An 18,771-nucleotide genomic window follows, 5' to 3' on the forward strand; every position below is an offset into this window, starting at 1 on the left:
TATTTCTCCATTCTTTCCTGTTTGGTTGTTTCTTTCTTCCTTCTGGTCCACTCTGTTGTTTTGAGTCCAGTTTCCTTTTCATCGCGATTGGTTCCCTGTGCATTTCCCTTAATTTCTCTTATCATAGCCTTCATTTTTTCATCTAATTTGTGACCAAATTCAACCAATTCTGTGAGCATCCTGATCACCAGTGCTTTGAACTGTGCATCTGATAAGTTGGCTATCTCTTGCTCGCTTAAAAGTATGGGCTCTGGCCTTTGATTTGAGCCATTTTTTTTTGCGGGGGGGGTCTGTTCACGACTGTTACATATGAGGGGCGGAGCCTTAAGTGTTCTCCAGGGCAGGGCAACCTAGTTGCTGGGTTGTGACGTTGTATGTGGGGACAGGGTCCAAGAGGAAACAATGGTGCTTGCTCCTCTCTCCATCAGATTTCAGTCCCTTCCACCGCTTCCCCCAAGCAAATTGGTTGTTTCCAGTCCTAATTCCCATGTGGGTGGGCTTGTGTACATTCTAGGACCCCATGGGTCTCTCCAATGCACTCTCCTGTGAGGCTGGAGGTCTCTCCCTGTGCCTCAACCCCCACAGGTGTTCTCAATCAGTGTCCTGAGGTTCTATTTCCCGGAGCTGGGACCCTGGGTTGAGCAGTCTGTCTCACTGCTCAATTTCACCTAGTTTATCTGCACTTGAATGTAGCCCAGACAGCCAGGTGCCTTGTGCACATTGCCACACTTCACAGTTGCTGCCTTGCTGGGTCTGCCAGCTGCCTGTGCCCCCAGAGTCCACCCGCTGCGGTCTTGCGCTCGGGATGCCCTATGCGCCCGGGATGCGTTATGCATCTGGCGCCACCACTTTTTTTGCCTCAACCCCTCTCCACCCGGCTGCCCGGCTCCACCCCTCCTACCAGTCTGGATGAATGTATATATTTTAACTCTTTGGTCATCCGACTTCCATACAGTTCAATTTTCTGTCAGATCTGGTTGTTATCTTGTTTCTAAATTGTTGCTGACCTTATTTTGGTTGTGTGAGGAGGCACAGTGTGTCTACCTCTGTCTCCATCTTGGCCAGAAGTGGTAGACACTGTTTTATGGAGGGTAGTCAAGGAAATCTCTGTTCAGGAGCTGACATTTCAGCAAAGACCAGAAACCATGATTAGATTTGCTAATTTGAGTGAGATTCTCTTTTTTTCTCTAGCTCACAGTTTCTTTCTCTACCTTTGTCCCTCTTCTCCTTAATGTTTTACTTAAATTTATTTTATGGTCTTGTGATTCTTGAAGGAACCAAAAACAATAAATTATTTCAAGCCCAATGAATTCTCCAAAGATGATAGCTATTTCGGCATTTCTTTGATCATTTTAAGAAACTTTGCTGATGTTTTGTTTTAAATTTGTTATTGTTGTGCAATTACACTTGTTCCCATTACTCTCCCCCGCCTTACCCACCCCCACTTCCTACAGTCAATCCTCCCTCCCCATATTGTCTTTTTCCATGGGTCCTTTGTACATGTTCCTTGACTTGACCTTTCCATTTCTGTCCCCCATTATCCACCCTCCTCTCTGGTCACTGTCAACTTTTTCTTTATTTCAATGTCTTTGGTTCTATTTTGCTCACCTATTTGTTTTGTTGATTAGGTTCCCCTTATAGCTCAGATGGTATTTGTCTTTCACCACCTGGCTTATTACACTTAGCATAATACTCTTCGGTTCCATTCATGCTGTCGTGAAGGGTAGGAGTTCCTTCTTTCTGTCTGTTCCATACTATTCCATTGTGTAAATGTACCACAGTTTTTTGACCCACTCATTTACTGATGGGTAGTTAGGTTGCTTTCACCACTTTCCTATTATAAATTATGCTGCTATGAACATTGGGGTGAATAGGTACTTCTGAACTGGTGTTTCGGGATCCTTAGAGCAGTGAATTACCAGGTCAAAAGGCAGTTCCGTTTTTAGTTTTCTGAGGGAATCCCATACTGTTTTCCATAGTGGCTGTACCAGTCTGCACTTCCACCAAATGCACTAGGGTTCCCTTTTCTCCCCATCCTCTTCAACACTTGCTGTCTGTTGATTTGTTTATGATGGCCATCCTGACTTGGTGTGAGGTAATATCTTATTGTGATTTGAATTTTCATCTCTCCCATGGCTAGTGATGTTGAGCATCCTTTCATGTGTGTCTGGGCCCTCTGTATGTACTCTTTGGAGAAGTGCCTGTTCAGCTCCATTGCCTGTTTTTTCATTAGATTGTTTGTCTTCCTGGTGTGGAGTTGTGGGAGATCAAAGCCTTGTCTGAGGAATCATCATTTGCAAATATAGTTTCCCATACAGTTAGTTTTTTTTTCATTTTGCTGGTATTTTCTTTAGCCATGCAGAAGTTTTCTAATTTGATGTAGTACAATTTGCTTATTCTTTCATTTATGTCCCTTGCTCTAGGGGACATATCAGTGAAAATATGGCTGTGTGGAATATCTGAAATTTTCCTGCCTATGTTCTCCTCTAAGACTTTTATGGTGTCACAGTTTATATTTAATTCTTTTATCCATTTTAAGTTTATTTTCCTGTATGGTGTAAGTTGGTAGTCGAGTTTCATATTTTTGCATGTAGTTCCCAACACCATTTGTTGGAGAGGCTATTTTTACTCCATTTTATACTCCTTCTCTCTTTGTTGAATATTAGTTGACTATAGAGACTTGGGTTTATTTTTGGCTCTCTGTTGTGTTCCTTTCATCTGTGTCTGTTCTTATGCCAACACCAGACTGTTTTGATTACCATGCCTTGTAATACAGTTTTATATCAGGTATTGTGATCCTTCTTACTTTGTTCTTCTTTCCCAAAATTCCTGAGGCTTTTTGGTGTTGTTTATGGTTCCATATGAATTTTTGAAATGTTCTATACCTGTGAAATTTGTCACTGGTATTTTATTTTCTTTTAAAAATTTTAAAAAGGTTTTACATTTTATTTATATTTATTTTAGCATATTTTATTGATTATGCTAAAAGAGTTGTCCCATTTTTTTCTCCCCTTTTTTCTCCTCTGCCGTGTACCCCCCTCCCACCAGCATTCCCCAACCTTAGTTTATGTCCATAGGTTGTACATATAAGTTCTTTGTCTCTCCATTTCCCATACTATTCTTAACCTGCCCCTGTCTATTTTATACCTACCATTTATGCTTCTTATTTTCTGTACATTTTCCCCCCACGCCCTCCCCATTAATAACCCTTCATATGATCTCCATTTCTGTGATTCTGTTCCTGTTCTACTTGTTTGCTTAGTTTGTTTTTGTCTGATTTTTTAGGTTCAATTGTTGAGAGTTGTGAGTTTGTAGTCATTTCACTGTTCACATTTTTTATCATCTTGTTGTTCTTAGATAAGTCCCCTTAACATTTCATTTAATAAGGGCTTGGTGATGATGAACTCTTTTAACTTGACCTTACCTGGGAAGAACTTTATCTGCCCTTCCATTCTAAATGATGGCTTTACTGGAGAGAGTGATCTTGGATGTAGGTCCTTGCCTTTCATGACATGGAATACTTCTTTCCAGCCCCTTCTCACCTGCAAGGTTTCTTTTGAGAAATTACCTAATATTTTTATGGGAACTCCTTTGTAGGTAACTGTCTCCTTTTCTCTTTCTGCTTTTAAGATTCTCTCTTTATCTTTAATCTTGGCTAATGGAATTATGATGTGCTTTGCTCTGTGCTTCTTTGGGTCCAACTTGTTTGGGACTCTCTGGGCTTCCTGGACTTCCTGGAAGTCCATTTCCTTTGCCAGGATAGGAAAGTTTTCCTTCCTTATGTTTTCAAATAAGTTTCCAATTCCTTGCTCTTCCTTCTCTCCTTCTGGAACCCCTATGATTTGGATGTTGGAACATTTGAAGTTGGCCCAGAGGTTCCTAAGCCTCTCCTCATTGCTTTGAATTCTTGTTTTTTCACTCTGTTCTGGTTGGATGTTTCTTTGTTCCTTCTGGTCCAAATCATTGATTTGGGTGCCAGTTTCCTTCCTGTCACTGTTGGTTCTCTGTACATTTTCCTATATTTCACTTTGCATAGCCTTAAGTTCTTCCTCTATTTTGTGACCATATTAAACCATTTCTGTGAGCATTTTGATTACTAGTGTTTTGTATTCTGCATCAGATAGTTTGGCTATCTCTTCATTGCTTAATTATATTTTTGTAGTTTTGATCTGTCCTTTCATTTGGGCCATATTTTTTTTGTCTTGGTGTGCCTGTTATGTAATAAGTGGCAGAGACTTAGGTATTTGCCAGGGTGGGGCAACCCACATAGTAGCATTATGAGACTGTATGTGGAGGAGGAATCCAAGAGTTAACAATGCCACTTGCTCAGCTCTTGGCTGGCTTTCAGTCACTTTCCCCACTACCTACAAGCAAATTGGACCCCTTTAGTGCTGACTCCCAGGTGGGTAGGTTTGTGTACATTGTAAGACCCTGTGGGTCTCTCCAAAGACCTCACCTGTGAGGCTGGGAGTTTCTCCTACCACCACAACCCTCACAGGTTTTTACTGCCAGAGCTTTTGAGACTTTATTTCCCTGCACTGAAACCCTGGGTTGCATGGTCTATCTCACTCCCCAGTTGTTCCTCCTGGTTTATCTACATGCAAATGTGGGACCACCTGCTCCTCCAGTCATTGCCTTGCCATGAGTCCTCTGTCCTGGCTGCCCACCTCCATCCCCTACCATTCTGGATGCATGTTTCTTCTTTACTCCTTGATTGTCAGACTTCCATACAATTTGATTTTCTGGTAGTTCTGGTCAATTTTTGTTTTTAAATTTGTTGTTGTCTTTTTTTTTTTTTTTGGTTGTGCAAGAAGGGAAAGTGTATCTACATATACCCCCATCTTGTCCAAAATTTTCTGTTATAGTCTGTTTTAAAGATGAAATTGAAATTGAAGAATGCTGTAGTTGTTGCTTTGGTAAAATAGTTTTTAGCTGATTCAGTGTATGGGTATCAATTTTATGATTTATCTTATCACATGGCACCTAAGGTATCAGATGACTTTTAAACACAAGGTTTTGCTTTCATAGATGTTAGGGATTGTATTAGTCAGTTCAGGCTACTATAACAAAACACCATAGACTGGGTTGCTTATAAACAACAGTCATTTATTTCACACAGTTCTGGAGGGTTGAAGTCCAAGATGAAAGTACTGCTTTGGTATCTGGTAAAGGTCCTTTTCCTAGTTCATAGATGGTCATATTTTTACTGTAACTTCACATGGTAAAATAGGTGAGAGATCTTTCTATGGTCTCTTTTATAAGGCACTAATCCCATTCATGAGTGCTCTGCACCGAAACATTCAGTCTATAGTAGGAATTCATATACAACTTCCAATTTGCTTTAACAGTCAAGGAAAGTGGGGTAGAAACATTACTTCCAGCTCCCTTTCCAAGTAGGTTCAAAGAAAGTTCACTAAAATGAACGACTTTTTCCTTTCTTCACACAGGTTTCCTCCTGGAGTGCAAAAATCTTTTCCACTCAGCACCTCAGTCATGTACAAAAAGACTGTCTTTGTAGAGTTCACAGATCACCTTTTCAACATTGCCAAGCCCAGGCCACCATGGATGGGTAATGAAAACAATATTGACTGTTTATTATAAAATTAGGTGTCTTATTTCCAAGGGAAGATTTATCAGTCTTGGGCCTGCAGTTGAAGAGAACATCTGCAAAAGCAAATGTTTTTCCTTACTACCATGTCTCAGGGAAATACACTGGCTGAGTCTTCTCAATCTTTTTGCTGTACTCTCCTCCTCTGCTTATTCTCTATATACTGGAGTTCCCTGGGTACTGGACCTGAGTTTGTTTTCTTTTCTCTCTACTTTCAATCCATAGATGATCTTGTCCAGTCTCATAGCTTTAAAATAACTCTATGCTAATAACTCTCAAGCTTATATCTTCAGTTCGGGCTGCTTGCTTGATACCTTCACTTAGATGTCAAATAAGCATGTAACAAGATGTTAAGATGAGACATTTTCTACCTTAGAATTATTGCTTAAAATTATAGGTGACAAGCGTCTCCAAATTCTACAGAGAGACATCAGCCCATCTATTCAGGACTTGTTCATTCAGGCAGTGGTCCAAAATTGGTTTTGCAACCTTTTGCCCCATCACACACCACCAGCTTATGTATAGAAAAGCTAGGAACTTATAAAAGAGCTTAGAGTTGAGATTTTTTTGGACAAGATTTTTCATGTTTTGTATGTCCCCTGCCCATGAGGGGGGGAGGCCTCCCCCTCATATCAAGCTATAGTGAGAGAAGCTTCAGGAGAATTACTTAGAAGATTTTAAATAGGATCTCTGGAGTTTAGGAGAAACTGACTAGTGCCTGGTTTTATTTGGAAAAACTTTTAAGGCCAGAGTCTTGAGGGAACTTCCCATGAAGTTGTAACAATGAAGTAGTCTATAGCAGAAGTTAACTGTACTTCCACTGTTAGGTGTGAAGCCAGGAAGGTCACAGGGCAAGATTTGTGTCAAGAAGACCTTGTCTGAGAGGTCTTCCTTCCAGAGCTAGATGACCCCAACAGAAAAAAAAAGTTATATGATGTGATTTTACTGCCAGAAAGAAGAACTGAGAGGAGAGATACAAGTGACAGGTGGAGAAGATATATCTCATGCCAGGGAGTGGTGCAGTGGGGTACACATATATTTGAAAGGAGAAAATCTCCAAAAAACTCATATAAGTTCCCTAAGAAAGAAAAAGCCAGAATTTTGGCATGTGTCAGAGCTAGGGGGTACCAAGGCCACTTTACCACTGCTTCTACTAAGAAAGATCTTGTCATCACACCTCTTTTTTCATCCTTGTTCTTTTTCCCACTAGCTCCAACCTTAGAGGGTCAAGAGTCAGTAAGGTGAGTGGGGGAGAAGGATTAGGAGACAAATGTGAAAACCAGTGAAACTTCCAACCAAACAACCTTTTTCCCATTAAGTATTCTGTGCCAGTCAGAGCTTAGCTGGAATAGGGAGGAACCCTTAAATTTTGGGTGAGATAAAAAGTTCGATATTAGAGTGGACTGGACTTATTACCTAAAAATTATGCTGTTGATATGTAAAGATTACTGTAAAAAATTGGAATTGTTCTAATTGCAAGAAAGGGAAATTCTACCTAATGCAATGAAAAATTATGAAAAATAAAGCATTTCATATTTTCATCCCACTGAATCCAGTTCATTCAATAAATCATTTCTATGTATCTTATACTTAATATGTCTATAAATCAGGAGTCTTAATTTTTCTCTTAATTTTCTGTATCATAGCCTGACTACCAGTTACACAAACCAGAATCACAGCAGTCACCTCTGGATCCTGTCTCTTTTTTTTTTCTATCTCCAACATCCAATCTATCAGCAAGTCTTACTGACTCTTCCTCCAAAACAAGTCCTAAGTCTGCTTACTTCTTTTTTCTTTCATTTTTCTTTTTTTTCCTTACTTCTTATAAATTCTAAATTCCTCCAAACTCCCATGGCCTACAAAGTGCTACATGTTATGTTCCCTGCCTACCTCTATACCCTTATTTTCTGTTACTCCCCTGCTTGTTTCAACAACATGTATTCAACTAGGTGAAGCTTATTCCTGTCTCAGGTCTTTTGCATTTATTTTATCTGTGTTGAGTGCTCTTCCACCAGATCTTTGCAAATCTTCCTTTTTTATTAGTTGTATCTCTGCTAAAATGCTACATCCTCAGAGAGGCCCTTCCTGATGACTATACTTAAAGTATCTTCTACCTCCAGCCTCATCATTTTCTAGCACATTACCATATTTTCTAGTGTTTATAACAACCTAGAACTTTCTTTTTTGTTTCTTTATGTGCTTAATGTCTCTCAAATGTGATCTCCATGATGTCTTACTGACTACTGCATCTCCAGCCCCTAGGACAGTTTCTAGAATATAGTAAGAACTCAACTAATATTAGTTAAATGAATGAATGCATTGAATGAATTGCCAGAACTCTGTCCTCAGGACAACCATGAGGTTGAGCTGGTGATAGAAGTTTCTACATTCATTCATTTAACTACTTTTTATCAATAATCATAAGGGCATGCTTCTCTACTGTGACTTTGACCATGACTTTCATAACAACAGGTTTTCTGGAGTGACACCATCCAAGTGACCTTTGGGAACCATCTCATTCTTGCAGGTCTGCTGGGTCCTACCATCCGGGCTGAGGTTTATGACACAGTACTCATTACACTTAAAAACATGGCTTCTCATGCTGTCAGTCTTCATGCTGTCGGTGTATCCTACTGGAAAGCTTCCGAAGGTGAGTCAAATGTCCTCCTATTGTATTGTTATCTAGGTATAGAAGAGTATTGAGTATAAGGTCATGCAACTAGTGAATAGTAGAATTAGGATTCCAACCTAGGCCCATTTCATGAAATTAAGAATATTGTCATTTTAGTCTCATCCCCAAAGTTTTGACTTGGTCCTCTGTTTTCCCATAGGGACCCAGGCCACAGATTCTAAAATTCCCACTTCATCTGCCTTCCTATGCCCAGGAAACTTCCTAGGGAAAGGTCAAGACTCATGGTATAAAGTTTAAACAGAATTCTCCTTCTTCCTTAGATTCTGACTTTTCAGATATTTCCTCTCCTTCCCTTACTCTCAATTTCTAAATATGGATGCCACCATGTGATGAGAGCCAAATAACAGAAGCACAAGCTGACCTTGTTAAAACAAACAACCTGTTTGGCCAAAGTCCCCACTTCAACTATCTTCTCCTTAAACTTCATAGTGCAGGAAGGGAGTGAAGAGGGTGCCACAATCAACTATGATATTGTCCAGATAGATCTTAACATATGTAGATCAAGAAGATTCCAGGAAATCATTAATAAAGTATTGGAGCACATGGCCTTTGTTTCACAGCCTAACTGTGCTTACATATTGACCAATTTCTCATTCTGCAATTGGAAGGCCTTAATTTTCTGGATTGCACTCATGTGGCCAGGGCCGACCTGGATTGGGGGAAGGAGACAGGATGGGGTAGGTTATATAGAGGAAAAGTTATCCCAGGTTCAGGCTAGAGCCTGGCTGGCTATTTCCATGAGGCTTATCCACTTGTGAGTTTCTAGAACAAATCTAGGGGCATTTTAGAGAGGCCAGGTTTCTCACAATTTTGCAACTGGGGACTCAGCATAGAGATGACTCTTTTCTATCCCAAGCCAGGTAAGGTCTGGAAAAATAGACCATCTGCTCTCTTACAGGAGCATCTACAGTGTTTCTTCCCAGGAACAACACAGTGAGGTGATGGCCTTATGCCCATGTGATTTATGGTCCCATCATAAGCCTTTATATTTTTATATTATGATCCACAAGGTTATGGCCTTCTTATACTAATATGGGGGTTCCAGATGGTTAAGTAAATCTGTGATGATGTTGAATATCATTTTATATGTTTGTTGATATCTTTCAATATTTTTTGGTAAAGAATTTGATCAAGTGTTGAAGTGTTTGTCCTGTTGAAAACAAATGAGTTGTTTATCATTTTCTTCTTGATTTGTAGAGGTATGTTATATATTCTGACTATAAATCTAATGACAGCTATAAGTATTTGATTATCTTTTTCTAGTCTGGGGTTGAATTTTCACTCTTAATTTTTTTTTGTAAACAGAAGTTCTTAATGAAGCATGGAAGTTCAACAGTTAATGAAACACAAAAATTTATCACATTTACCTTTTATTTTAGAGCTTTGTGTCCTGTTTAAGGCATTTGCCCGCCCCAAAGTCATGCAGAGTTTCTTCTATGCTTTTCTCTAGAAGTTTTTATTATTTTACCCATCACATTTAGGTCTGTGATTCATCTCAATTTAATTTTTGTTTATGGCTACCTCATAGCATTTTTAAACAGCTTTATTGAGGTACAAATTAAATACCACAAAATTTACCCATTTAAGGTAGTTTGATGACTTTTAGTAAATTTAGACAGTTGTGTAGTCATTAGCACAATCCAGCTTTATGATACTTCTGGCACTTCAAGAAGTTCTTTCTTTGCAGTTCAAGCCTTATTCCTGCTCCCAGTCCCAGGAAACCACTGATATTCTTTGTATCTCTATGGTTTTGCAAGCCTGTCATTTTTATCTCCCAAGCCAACTCTGATAAAGTGTATTACTGTTCGGCAAATAGTCATCCCCTACCCTAGAGTAAAAGGAGTACATTTACCCACCATATTGATGTTGGGCTTAGTCATATGATGTGGTTTGGCTAATAGAATCTAAAAGCACATAGTTTAATCAAGATAGTTCACATGAAGTGTCTGTAAAAGGAGCCAGAGCTGAAAAACTTTGAGGGAGATCTGAAGGATAGCATGGGGACATACAACTAAAGAAGTATCAACACAAAGTTGCTGAGTAGACATTAGGCAAAGGATAAATAGTTGAAGGCACCAGAGAGTAGGGTGGAGTAGCCCCTAAAGCACAGCATTTGGATTGTGTTGGAACAGTTGTTCCCAGGGGTCACTAAACTGTGGCCCTCTAGGATTGAGACCAACAAAAATCTCTGGCATGTGGGCTCAGAAAGTGTTGCAACTCCTACTGGGCACAGGAATTTGGGATGTCTGAGCAAGCTAGCATCCAGGAGCTTAGGCTAGGCCAGGGGCAAGGCTGACCCACCAGCTTCAGGGGGTTAAATAGAGAGTTATCTAGGACAGACAGTGCAACAGAAGCTAGGCAGAGGGAGGATGCAGATAAAAGGCCATAGACAGACATCAGAGGACACAAAAGGATTAGGATTGGGGTGGAAGGTGGATACATGATTCCCATGGCCCATAACCACAAGGTCTTTGTATAAAGTACCCAACAATCTTGGTAACTGAGAGTACATTGCTTGTTGAGACACCTGTCAGCTTCAAAACACAATGGTTGCTCATTTTCATAATGCCCTGGTGTGGTGGTTTTAAAACATGGCAGCAGGTACCTTGACATACCTCCCATTGAAAGTGGGAATCTATATTCTTCCCCTTTAGTCTTTCAGTGGGCTTGTAAGTGCTTTGACCAATAGTGTATGGCAGAAGTGATGCCATGTGACTTCTGAGGCTGAATCATAAAAGAACATGCTTCTTCTAACTTGTTTGTGGAAACTCCTGGAATCCTGAGATTCCATGTAGGAAGCCTTAGTCCCCAAGGTTCCTATACTATGAGAAAGCTAAAGCAAATAGAAAGGCCATGTGTAGATGCTCTGGTCGACAGTCCTAGCTGAATCCAGTTTTCAAGTCATTGTAGCCCAGTACTAGATATGTGAGTGAAAAAAGCCTCCCGATGATTCCATTCTTCAGCTATTTGAGTTATGCCAGGTGATGCCCTGGACATCATGGAGTAGAGTGACCATTTTGCCTGTGTCCTGTCTGAATTCTTGACCCATAGACCAGTGAGCATAATAAAATAGTGGCTGTTTACACCACTACATTTAGGATGGTTATTCAGTTTTCCCAACAGGAAATCCTACTCAACTTTTCTCTTTTCATTGTGTATCTCAAACCCAAAAGCACTTAAAAAGACTTTTACTGGCTCAAGGGATAAAATGACTTCCTTTCAGAAGTGGGCTTCTGTTTCTTTTCAGTACACTCCTTAGGTTATCTTCCATACACAAGGCACATTGGAAGCAGACAGTCAGACTCCCTGAACTCTCAAATGTGTGAACAGTACTTTTCCTTGTATAATAGAAGATGAAAATTATACAAAACACATTCTACTTAGAATATTTGCAGGTGGCTGATGTATAAGTGCAGAAAATACTTATGGAAGCAGAAATCTTTCAAACACAATGCACATAAGTAGATATGTAAACTCTAAGGGCTGTGCACAGTACTTTTTCCCAAGCACCACTTACTCCACTTGCTCTTCACAATCAACTTTGTCTTCATTAAAGGATACAAATTGTTATTAGCAGCTTGTGTAGCCCCTGAAATTTCAAGTTCAAGCCTTCAACATTTTGAGTATCATCTATTTTTTCAGCTCTCATTCTCTTACTGCCCACTTCAACAACTCTTCATTCTCATTTAGACCTACCATCCATCAATCCTACATTTTTTTTCACCATCACTTTGCCCCTTAATTTTTCATTTCCCTCCTTGTGCAGTTTAGATGCCCTGGCTCATCATGACCATGGTTCCCTTACATGCAGTCTCAAGTTCCTGACCTCCTTGATGTCAATTGTGTTCACTTGGCTAAACCTCTACCTTGGCTAAATCTGTTCATCACCTATTCTGCTAGCCATCAAGTGAATAGCATACTTGCAATAAAAATCACACAGTCAAATGGGGTTGTATCACTAAGTTCATAATATCTTACTTCACGTTGTTCCACAGCACTGCCTGACCATCCTAATGCTACATTTCTCCTAGTCTGTTCACTGTCCTTCTCCCCAAGAAAGCTATACTGTTTCACACATTCTTGGCCTCCCATCAAAACTCTTAATACCCCTCTCCCAACCTTAGTATTAAGAAAAATGGTATTCTTTTCTTAATTAAATATTTTAAACAAAGAAAATTATAGGAAATAATATTGCAAACAAACATGTGCCAATCACCTTACTTTGTCAAAACTTAACATTTGACCATCTTTGCTTAATTTAACATTATAGATATAGTTGAAGCCCCTTCTGTATCCCTCCATGATCCCCCCTCCCTATCCAAACATATCCACTATCTAGAACTTGATACTGACCCACGATCACATAGACAGATGAACCACATCCTCCATCCTCAGATGCCAACTAGTTTTTTTAAATGTCCACCAAGGTTTTCCAAGCACAGGTATTGGTTTGCTGTTGCTTCTTGATGAAACCAGTTGTCCCTAGTCCCCACTGGAGGGGTTTTCCCTATACCCCAGATAAGCTGACTTTATAGTGGGGACCACCCACCTAGACTTTGGGGGTGGCCTTTGGCTGCGAAGAATTTGTAGTAAAAATATTGGCAGAACAAGGGCAGTACACAGGTCGCTTGCACTGCTATGTTGGAGATGGTGTATAAATGTTGTGAGACAAGAGGGGGTACAAATGAAGAGCACCCTGGATGCTTTTGCTACTGTGAAACTTCAGAGACCATTATAAAGCTATGGTTAGTTACTAGAAAAATGTTTCAATAGAAGCAATAGAAGACTTAGATGCAATGACACTTCATTAGCAATGAACACATATAGTGCTCAGTTTACAATAGAAGTATCAGGCTAAGCCAGGGTTCAAATTTAACATTTTTAAAGATAAGACAGACAGAATATATCTGCCCCTTATGTGATCTGCCCCTCTAGAGAGAACCAAGTTAAAAACATTTTTAAAAATCTCTGTATCTAGTCCTGGCTGATATTGCTCAATTGATTGAGTACCAGCCTGCAAATCAAAAGGTCTCTGATTCTATTCCCAGCCAGGGCACATACCTGGGTTGCCAGCCAGGTCCCCAGTTGGGACACATGAGAGGCAACCACACATTAATGTTTCTCTCCCTCTTTCTCCCTCCCTCCCTCCCCTTCTCACCAAAAAGAAATAAAATCTTTTTTTAAAAAAATCTCTGTATCTTCTCCTTCCCTGATCCTCCCCAGTGCTTACTAAACAGTCTGGGGCAAAGTACATACCCAATATGTGTCTGTTGAGTTAAACTGATGTCAATTAGGTTAAAATATACAATAATAAAAGAAAATAATTGGTTAGAGTGTGGAGGTCTCATTGAGAAACACTCACCACTTATGTTTGTATTAGTGGCCTAGAACTCCCCTGGAGTACATGAGGCTTCTCCCCATTTATAACTGCTGCTTGTTGGTCTTCTAAATTAAGTTGCAGAAAGTCTGTTCCTTGTGTGGAATCTACTGGTGATGATAAACTTGATATGTTTCCCTGAGTGAACAATGGGCATAAAAAGGACAATTTTATGCATTCTTGCTTTAGGTTCTGAATATGAGGATCAGACCATTGAAAGGGAGAAGGAAGATGATAAAGTCATCCCTGGCGAAAGTCACACCTACGTCTGGCAGGTCCTGAAAGAGAATGGTCCAATGGCCTCAGACCCACCATGTCTCACCTACTCCTATTTTTCTCATGTAGACCTGGTGAAAGACCTGAATTCAGGCCTCATTGGAACCCTGCTGGTTTGTAGAGAAGGTAAGTGTAAGAAAGGATAGGAATGAGAGAAAATAAGGAGGGAAGTATCTGGGTCTATCAATAAAAGATAGCATTTGTGTTCTTTAATCTGAAAGAGGCTCCTTTTCTCTAGCATCATGCTCATGAAAAGAATAGTCCAGTTTTTTAAAGGAGCAAATGCCCATCCTATGCTGCCATACTGTACTTTCACGGTCAATAAAAGCCAACTTTTTGAATTATGTCTCTCTTCTCAAACCACTGCTGCTTTCCACTTCAAATATCCTGTGGACTGTCCCAGCAGTGCCTTTTGTAAATTTTGTGTTAGGTTTCTTGAAAGCTTCATGAAGGTAGGCATGTCCAAGTGTGTGGTCATTGGTGTATAGACTACTTTGGGAAGTTAGTTTGTCATCTCTAACCCAAAAGCATATAAAAATCTGAGAAAGTAAGCATTTATTTATGTTTATAAGTTGTTATTTTAAAAATAATCTTAATTTTAATTGTCTTCTTTTAATTTATAGTTTCATACTATAAACTAAATTAGAGAATAAATGTTGTATAATCTATTTTAATCCTAAATTTTTAATGGTGAAATCAGCTTCACCAGTTTTATTTTGTCCCAGTTATGAATCTGGGAAGTTATAGGAAGATATGGTACTACCTATCCCTACACTTTTTAAAAATATATTTTATTGATTATGCTATTACAGTTGTCCCATTTTTTCTCCCCTTTATTCCCCTCCATGCTGCACCTTCCCTGCAACCAGCATTCCCCCCACCTTAGTTCATGTCCATGGGTCATGCATATAAGTTCTTTGGCTTTTCTATTTCCCATACTATTCTTAATCTGTCCCTGTCTATTTTCTACCTATCATTTATGCTTCTTACTCCCTGTACGTTTTCCCCCATTCTCTCCACTGATAACCCTCCATGTGATCTCCATTTCTATGATTCTGTTCCTGTTCTAACTGTTTGCTTAGTTTGTTTTTTTTTAGGTTCAGTTGTTGATATTTGTGAGTTTGTAGTCATTTTGCTGTTCATATTTTTGATCAGCTTCTTTTTCTTAGATAAGTCCCCTTAACATTTCATTTAATAAGGGCTTGGTGATGATGAACTCCTTTAACTTGACCTTACCTGGGAAGCACTTTATCTGCCCTTCCATTCTAAATATTGGCTTTACTGGAGAGAATGATCTTGGATGTAGGTCCTTGACTTTCATGACATGGAATACTTCTTTCCAGCCCCTTCTTATCTGCAAGGTTTCTTCTGAGAAATTACCTAATATTTTTATGGGAACTCCTTTGTAGGTAACTGTCTCCTTTTCTCTTTCTGCTTTTAAGATTCTCTCTTTATCTTTAATCTTGGCTAATGGAATTATGATGTGCTTTGCTCTGTGCTTCTTTGGGTCCAACTTGTTTGAGACTCTCTGGGCTTCCTGGACTTCCTGGAAGTCTATTTCCTTTGCCAGGATAGGAAAGTTTTCCTTCCTTATGTTTTCAAATAAGTTTTCAATCCCTTGCTCTTCCTTCTCTCCTTCTGGAACCCCTATGATTTGGATGTTGGAACATTTGAAGTTGGCCCAGAGGTTCCTAAGCCTCTCCTCATTGTTTTGAATTCTTGGTTGTTGTTTTTTTTCATTCTGTTCTGGTTGGATGTTTCTTTGTTCCTTCTGGTCCAAATCATTGATTTGGGTGCCAGTTTCTTTCCTGTCACTGTTGGTTCTCTGTACATTTTCCTATATTTCACTTTGCATAGCCTTAAGTTCTTCCTCTATTTTGTGACTATACTTAACCATTTATGTGAGCATCCTGATTACCAGTGTTTTGAACTCTGTACCTGATAGGTTGGCTAGCTCTTCATCACTCAGTTCTATTTTTGTAGTTTTGTCCGGTTCTTTCATTTGGGTCATATATTTTTTTTGTCTCAGCATGTCTGTTATGTGGTAAGTGATGGAGCCTTAGGTATTCACCAGGGCAAGACAACCCATGTAGCTGCATTGTGGCACTGTATGTGGGGGAGGGTTCCAAGAGGAAACAATGCCACTTGCTCAGCTCTTGCCTGGCTTTCAGTCACTTCTCCTGGTACCCACAAACAAATTGGGCCCTTCTGGTGTTGATTCCCAGGTAGGTGGGCTTGTATACCTTTAGGACCCTGTGGGACTCTCCAACAGACTCGCCTGTGAGGCTGGGAGTTTCTCCCACCACCACAACCCTCACAGGTTTTTACTGCTAAAGCTTTTGAGGCTTTATTTCCCTGTGCTAGAACTCTGAGTTGTGTGGTCTGTCTCGCTCCCCAGTTGTTTCTCCCAGTTTACCCACACCCAAATGTAAGACTGCCCAGTCTGCCAGCCATTGCCTTGCCTGCCCTGGTCTGCCAGTCACCACCTCACTGCCACTGGTTTGCTGCCTTGCACCACATCCTCTCTGCCCCAGCTGCCTGTTTCTGTCCCTCCTACCAGTTTGGAGAATGTTTCTTCTTTAACTCCTTGGTTGTCAGACTTCCAATAGTTTGATTTTCTGTCACTTCTGGGTTTTTTTGTTTGTTTGTTTTTTAAATTTGTTGTTGTCCTTCTTTTGGTTGTTTGAGGTAGCAAAGCATATTTACGTATGCCTCCATCCTCCCCATAAGTTTAATAGTCTTAAATTCTCATTGAAGCATAAAATATAATAGTGGTTGCCAGAAGGTGGGGTAGAAAAAAATGGGAGTTGGTATTCAAAAGGTATGGTGTTTCAGTTATTTCAGTTATTTCAGTTATTTCAGTTTCAGTTCTAGAGATCTGCTTTACAACAGTTTGTATAGTTAACAATATGATATTGTACACTTCAAAATGTTTTAAGAGGGTAGATCTCACATTAAATGGTCTTAATACACACACACTCTTTCTGTCTCTGTCTCTCTCTGTCTCTCTCTGTCTCTGTCTCTCTCTCTCTCTCTCTAAGAGGCACAAGGAAATCCTAGGAGATACTGGATATGCCTATTACCTTGATTTGGTGATGGTATCATGGGGTGCTTTCCTATGTCCCAATTCATCAAATTATACACATTAAATATGTGCAATTCTTTGTATATCAATTATATCTCAATAATGCTGTTAAAATAAATTGTATTCTATATACTATCAATTAATAACTGGAAATCAAAATTTAAAAATAAATAATATTTGCAATAGCTCAAAAAATCTAAAACTTAGGTAAATGTAACAAAACATATACACGTGTAGTAAAAACTACGAAGTACTGGTGAAAGAACTGAAACAGACCTAAATAGAAAGAAATACTGTTTTTGAGGGTTTTCAGGAACAATTATAAAGGACACATGGACAATAACAAGGGGGGGTGGAAACAGGAGAGGGAGGTGGGGAGGGCTGGGGTGGTGGGGGGGAAGGCAGAAAACTATCCTTGAACAACAATAAGAAAATGTTAAACAAATATTAACTGTAAAAAATAACAAATAAAAACAAAGTACAAAAATAAAAATAGAAATACTGTTTTTGAACTATAAGATGCAACATAGTGAAATCCTCAATTCTCCCCAATCTATATATTTTTAAATATTTTATTTATTGATTTTAAAGAAAGAAAAGGAGGAACAGAGGGAGCGAGGGAGGGAGAGAGAGAGAGAAAGAGAGAGAGATTTGTTGTTCCATTTATTTATGCATTCATTGGTTGCTTCTTGTATGTGCCCTGACTGGGGATCAAACTCTGAACCTTGGTGTATTGGGACAATGCTCTAACCAACTGAGCTATAATTTCAATCAAAATCCCAGAATGATGTTTTTTTTGTAGCTATAGAAAGCTGATTCTGAAATTTATATGGGAAGGTGAAAGTACTAGATTAGCTAAAATGATTTTGAAAAAGAAGAATAAATTTAGGAGAATAATTCTACTCAATTTTACAACTTACTGCAAAACTGCATTAATCATAACATGTATTGGTTAATGGAATAGACTCATACATTAATGGAATAGAATAGAGTCCAGAAACAGATCCACATAAGTATGCCCAATTGATTTGGTACAAAAACCATTCAATGGAGGAAGGATAGACTTTTCAACAAATGGTGTTAGAAAAATTGGACACCTATATGCAACGATTCTAAGCCTTACTACTTATACAAATATTAACTCAAATGGATTATAGATACAAATGTAATATGTAAAACAATAAAATTTTTAGGAAATATAACAGAAAAATATTCATAATCTGAGGTTAGGAGAAGGGTTCTGAGAAAACACTAAAAACACCATTTATTTAAAAATTGATAAATTTGACTTTATCAACAGTAATAATTTGTTTTGTAAAAAAAACACTGGTAAAAAATGAAAAAAACAAACTACAGATTGAGAGAAAATATTTGCCAATCACATATCTGGCAAGGGACTTATATTCAGAATATATAATGTGCTTTCAAATCTCAACAATAAGAAAAAAACAACCTATTTTTTTAAATGAGCAAAAGATTTGAATAGATACTTTACCAAGGAAGATATACAAGTGGCAAATAAGTATGTGAAAAAATGCTCAATGTCATTAACCATTAGAAAAATGCATATTAAAGCCACAGCAAAAGGCTGCTATATACCTATTTGAATAGCTAAAATAACAATTTTAAAATTATCAAATATGCTGGCAAGAATGCAGAATGACATTGTTCATGGGAATTCACAGTGGTAATGCCACTCTGGAAAATAATTTAGTAGTGTGATATATGATTTA

At 38.9% G+C, this 18,771-nt stretch overlaps 1 protein-coding gene across 1 annotated transcript in view; it reads left to right on the top strand.

Annotated features, from left to right (window-relative positions):
* Window positions 1-18,771, top strand: part of F8 (coagulation factor VIII) — a 191,239-nt gene that overhangs the window by 19,999 nt on the left and 152,469 nt on the right. Inside the window, exons 2-4 of the mRNA XM_045817369.1 lie at window positions 5,448-5,569; window positions 8,136-8,258; window positions 13,867-14,079. Coding sequence (XP_045673325.1) covers window positions 5,448-5,569; window positions 8,136-8,258; window positions 13,867-14,079 — 458 coding nt within the window. The remainder of the gene's footprint in view (window positions 1-5,447; window positions 5,570-8,135; window positions 8,259-13,866; window positions 14,080-18,771) is intronic.

The sequence above is a fragment of the Phyllostomus hastatus genome, unplaced genomic scaffold (assembly GCF_019186645.2).
Source record: "Phyllostomus hastatus isolate PE091 unplaced genomic scaffold, TTU_PhHast_1.1 phas_scaffold_255, whole genome shotgun sequence".
Taxonomy (NCBI): domain Eukaryota; kingdom Metazoa; phylum Chordata; class Mammalia; order Chiroptera; family Phyllostomidae; genus Phyllostomus; species Phyllostomus hastatus.